This window comes from Cannabis sativa, chromosome 3 (genome assembly GCF_029168945.1).
Source record: "Cannabis sativa cultivar Pink pepper isolate KNU-18-1 chromosome 3, ASM2916894v1, whole genome shotgun sequence".
NCBI classification, from domain to species: domain Eukaryota; kingdom Viridiplantae; phylum Streptophyta; class Magnoliopsida; order Rosales; family Cannabaceae; genus Cannabis; species Cannabis sativa.
In genome coordinates, this window is record NC_083603.1 from 5,061,910 (window position 1) to 5,066,116 (window position 4,207).

The 4,207-nt window shown below is 39.9% G+C and overlaps 1 protein-coding gene and 1 non-coding gene across 2 annotated transcripts; one reads left to right on the top strand and one right to left on the bottom strand.

The window, feature by feature from the left end:
- Nucleotides 1-322: 322 nt before the first annotated feature.
- Nucleotides 323-3,042, top strand: LOC133035863 (uncharacterized). Its single transcript, XM_061112292.1, has 4 exons — nt 323-619; nt 701-2,258; nt 2,310-2,665; nt 2,854-3,042. The coding sequence occupies exons 1-4, from the start codon at nt 323-325 to the stop codon at nt 3,040-3,042; spliced, it is 2,400 nt and encodes a 799-aa protein (XP_060968275.1).
- Nucleotides 866-972, bottom strand: LOC115711763 (small nucleolar RNA R71). Its single transcript, XR_004010640.1, has one exon. It is a non-coding gene; the product is annotated as a small nucleolar RNA R71 (small nucleolar RNA).
- Nucleotides 3,043-4,207: the final 1,165 nt, after the last annotated feature.

Here is a 4,207-nt window from a genome sequence, read left to right on the forward strand (position 1 = left end):
GTTTAATTCTTGTCAATTTTAATTTTGAATCATTACTCAACCATTTACATATTATTTCTTTTTATTTTAAGTTGTAATTAGTTGATTTTATATCAAACTTTGTTTGCAATCCCTGTGGAGACGATCTTACTTATCACTTTATTACTTGTGTGACTGCGTATACTTGCGTACACAATTTTTCACAACAAGTTTTTGGCGCCGTTGCCGGGGATTGAAACTAAAAATTGTGTATTATCAACTATTTTGCAATTTATTTTCTGGTTTAAAGTTTTAATCCTATTTTGGTGCGCTGAATTTTTATTTTTCAGGTGTAAACTAGTGTATGAACGAGCAAGAAGAAGACCTTGAACTTGCTCCTATTGACCCCGAAATTGAACGCACTTTTAGACAAAGGAGGAAGGAACAAAAGGCTAAAAAACGCTGCAATATGGCCGATGGGTTTGAAGTTGGGGGTGTTCATAATGAAGCCAATCCTATTGCTTTGGCCGATGATAGAGCCCGAGCAATAAGAGAGTATGCAGCCCCTATGTTCAATGAGCTTAATCCGGGTATTGTGAGACCCGAAATCCAAGCACCTCACTTTGAGCTCAAGCCCGTCATGTTTCAAATGCTCCAAACGGTTGGTCAATTTGGTGGGTCGCCAACGGAAGATCCTCACCTCCATATTCGCTCATTTTTGGAGGTGAGTGATTCTTTCAAGCTACAAGGAGTAAGTGAAGAGGCTTTAAGATTGAAGTTGTTCCCATTTTCCTTGAGGGATCGGGCTAGAGCATGGCTTAATACTCTTCCTCCCGATTCGGTGACTAATTGGAATGACTTGGCTGAAAAATTTTTGAGAAAGTACTTTCCTCCAACAAGAAATGCAAAGTTTCGAAGCGAGATCATGTCCTTTCAACAATTGGAAGATGAGACTACTAGTGATGCATGGGAAAGATTCAAGGAGTTGTTGAGGAAGTGCCCACACCATGGTATTCCCCATTGTATCCAACTTGAGACTTTTTACAATGGTCTCAATGCGGCTTCTAGGATGGTGTTGGACGCTTCGGCTAATGGAGCCATTCTTTCCAAGTCTTACAATGAAGCTTTTGAGATTTTGGAAAGGATAGCTAGCAACAACTATCAATGGTCAACTAATAGAGCTCCGACAAGTCGAAAAGTAGCGGGTGTCCTTGAAGTAGATGCTTTGACCGCTCTAACCGCTCAAATGGCCTCAATGACCAACATTTTGAAGAATATGAATATGGGAGGAAGTGTGCAACCAGCCGCTGCCATTCAAAGGGCAGAAATCTCTTGTGTGTATTGTGGTGATGGGCATACTTTTGAAAATTGCCCCTCAAATCCAGCTTCGGTGTGTTATGTGGGTAATCAAAACTTCAACCGCAACAACAATCCATACTCAAACTCCTACAATCCGGCATGGAAGCATCATCCAAACTTTTCATGGGGAGGTCAAGGGGCAAGTTCAAGTGGAGCACAAGGACAAGGAAAGCAATCATTCCCACCGGGTTTTTCTCAACAACCAAGACCTCAACAACCTCATCAACCTCAAGGCTCTCAACCTAGTTCTTTGGAGAGCTTAATGAGAGATTATATGGCCAAGAATGACGCTGTAATTCAAAGCCAAGCAGCATCTCTTCGGAATCTTGAAGTTCAATTGGGGCAATTGGCCAATGATTTGAAGAATAGATCACAAGGCACCTTGCCTAGTGACACCGAAAACCCAAGAAGAGATGGCAAAGAACATTGCAAAGCGGTAACCTTGAGAAGTGGAAAAATAATTGAGTCAAATGTGGCTGCAACAGTGAAAGAAAGAGCCCTCTTCAATCCAAAAAGAGGGGGAAATGAAGAAAAAACCAGCAACTTCACTGCCGAAATTCCCCAAGAGTTACAAAGCATCCGGTCGCATTCCGTCGCAGAAAAGCCTTTGCAAAAGCCACCTCTACCATTTCCTCAACGGTTCAAGAAGCAACAAGACGATGGTCAATTCCGGAGATTTCTTGATGTTCTAAAGCAGCTCCACATCAATATACCTTTAGTGGAAGCTTTGGAGCAAATGCCAACTTATGTGAAGTTTTTGAAGGATATTTTGACAAAGAAAAGGAGGCTTGGCGAGTTTGAAACGGTCGCTTTGACGGAGGGATGTAGTGCTATGTTGAAAAGTAAAATTCCACCCAAATTGAAAGATCCGGGCAGCTTTACAATTCCTATTTCTATAGGGGGTCGAGATGTTGGAAGAGCTCTTTGTGACTTGGGAGCTAGTATTAATCTCATGCCTATGTCTATTTTTAGGAAGTTGGGAATTGGAGAAGCAAGGCCAACCACCGTCACTTTGCAATTAGCGGATCGTTCCATGGCTCATCCGGAAGGGAAAATTGAAGATGTGTTGGTACAAGTGGATAAGTTCATTTTTCCGGTCGATTTCATTATTCTTGACTATGAGGAAGATAGGGAAGTTCCAATCATTTTAGGGAGGCCCTTTCTTGCCACGGGAAGAACTTTGATAGATGTTGAAAAGGGAGAGCTTACCATGAGAGCTCAAGATGAGCAAGCCACATTCAAGGTCTTTCATCCTATGCGTGCTCCGGATGCAATAGGAGAATGCTTAGCAATTGGAGATATGAATCCTAACAGGGTTGAGGAGTCCAAATTCAAAAATAGTAAGAAGGTGAGAAAGAAGATTCCCCTTAAAGAAATTGCTAAGGATCACGAGCCGCAAGAAAGCAAAGACAAAACATCATTTGACCCTAAAAACCACCCAAAAAGAAGAGAAAGAAAAAGAAGTTTAGTAGAAAATTTTGGTCTCAAATGTTTGAAGTTGGGCAACAAGTGATTTTTGCTAACTCTTTAACGAAGGCTACTCATGGACGACTAGATTCAAGGTGTGATGGATCTTTCTTGGTGGTGAGAGTGTACCCCGATGGGGTGGTAGAACTACGTGATGCACTTTCAAGAAGAAAATTTTTGGTGAAAGGCCAAGGAGTGAAGTTTGGGAGTGGTGAGGTTGATCGAGCAAAGACCTCCATCACATTGGAAGAGGCTTGAGGAAGAAGGGTCTCGGGTTGTCATGGCTGTAGTGAATCACATTTGGGCAACCCAAGAGCGGAGGAACAAGATTATATTTAGTTATATATATGCTATGTAATAAGTTTGGGGTGTGCTACCCCTTGAAAAAAAATATATATGTATTTACAATTAAGTTTGGGGTGTGCCACCCCTTGAAAAAAAAAAAAAAGAAAGAAAAAAAAAGAAAAAAGAAAAAGAAAAAAAAAAGAGGAAAAGAAGAAAAAGGAAAAAAAAAATTAGTATATACATACTTATATAATTACATATATATATAACTTTTAATTTCCTACATTTACTAATGATTTCGCTGTAGTGTGGTGATCTTTATTGCTGGTGCAAAGCAAGGAATGACAGAAAAAAGGGGCTGCTGCAATATGGTGTGAGCAAATTTGTATGTTGAAGCAGTAGGTCCCAGTACAGCATTGGATCAGCATCGCTTCAGCATTTTGAAGCAGAGACTCTAGTGGGGAAGAGTTCAAATCTTGAGGGAGTTTTCTTTTTCTCCTTAGTTAAATTGTTATTGCTGGTTGTGTTTGATTGTTTACTTAGTTTACTTTTATTGTCGTCTTTAGTTGTGTGAGTAATAAATATTATGTGGATTAGATGTGTATTAATCATGTTGTTTTGTCATGTTTGTGATGTTATGTTTTAGCTTGCAAATGAGAAAAATACTGCTTGTGTTTTCAGCTTGGTTTAGGGTAGCGCTCGATGATGAAACATATCCATTTTCCTCCATTTGTGGAGTGCCTTGGTTTGTGTGTTGAAAATGCTAATTTTAAGTGTTATTTTTGTCCAAATGCTAGCCTATGAGGAATGCTTTCAACAATTGTGTGCTTGTGTTATCCCACCATACTTTGAGTTTTTAGAATAGCCAACGCTTTGAGAGAGTTTAAGCATCTAGAATTAGCTAGTGTAATCCTTGAGGCGAAATCCTAGCGAGCTTTATAACTTAGAAATGATTTAGGCCATCTTTGGACGTTTGAGCCTTTCTAACCTTCCCTATGAATTCAATTTTTCCCTAGTCACCCAAGGTTGAGCCATTTAGCCTATTATTGTTGTGCAACCCAATCCTACATCTAACGCCAATCTTAATTTGCATTTCCACATATGTCCTAACTTAATTACTCACTTGTCAAGAGCCAAG

What these genes read in the sequence shown, in the direction of transcription:
- LOC133035863 (XM_061112292.1), top strand. Translation starts at nt 323, where the DNA reads ATGAACGAGCAAGAAGAAGACCTTGAACTTGCTCCTATTGACCCCGAA. An exon ending in TCTTTGTGACTTGGGAGCTA is followed by an intron (nt 2,259 to 2,309) that starts GTATTAATCTCA and finishes GAATTGGAGAAG; the next exon opens with CAAGGCCAACCACCGTCACT. An exon ending in AATTCAAAAATAGTAAGAAG is followed by an intron (nt 2,666 to 2,853) that starts GTGAGAAAGAAG and finishes TCTTTAACGAAG; the next exon opens with GCTACTCATGGACGACTAGA.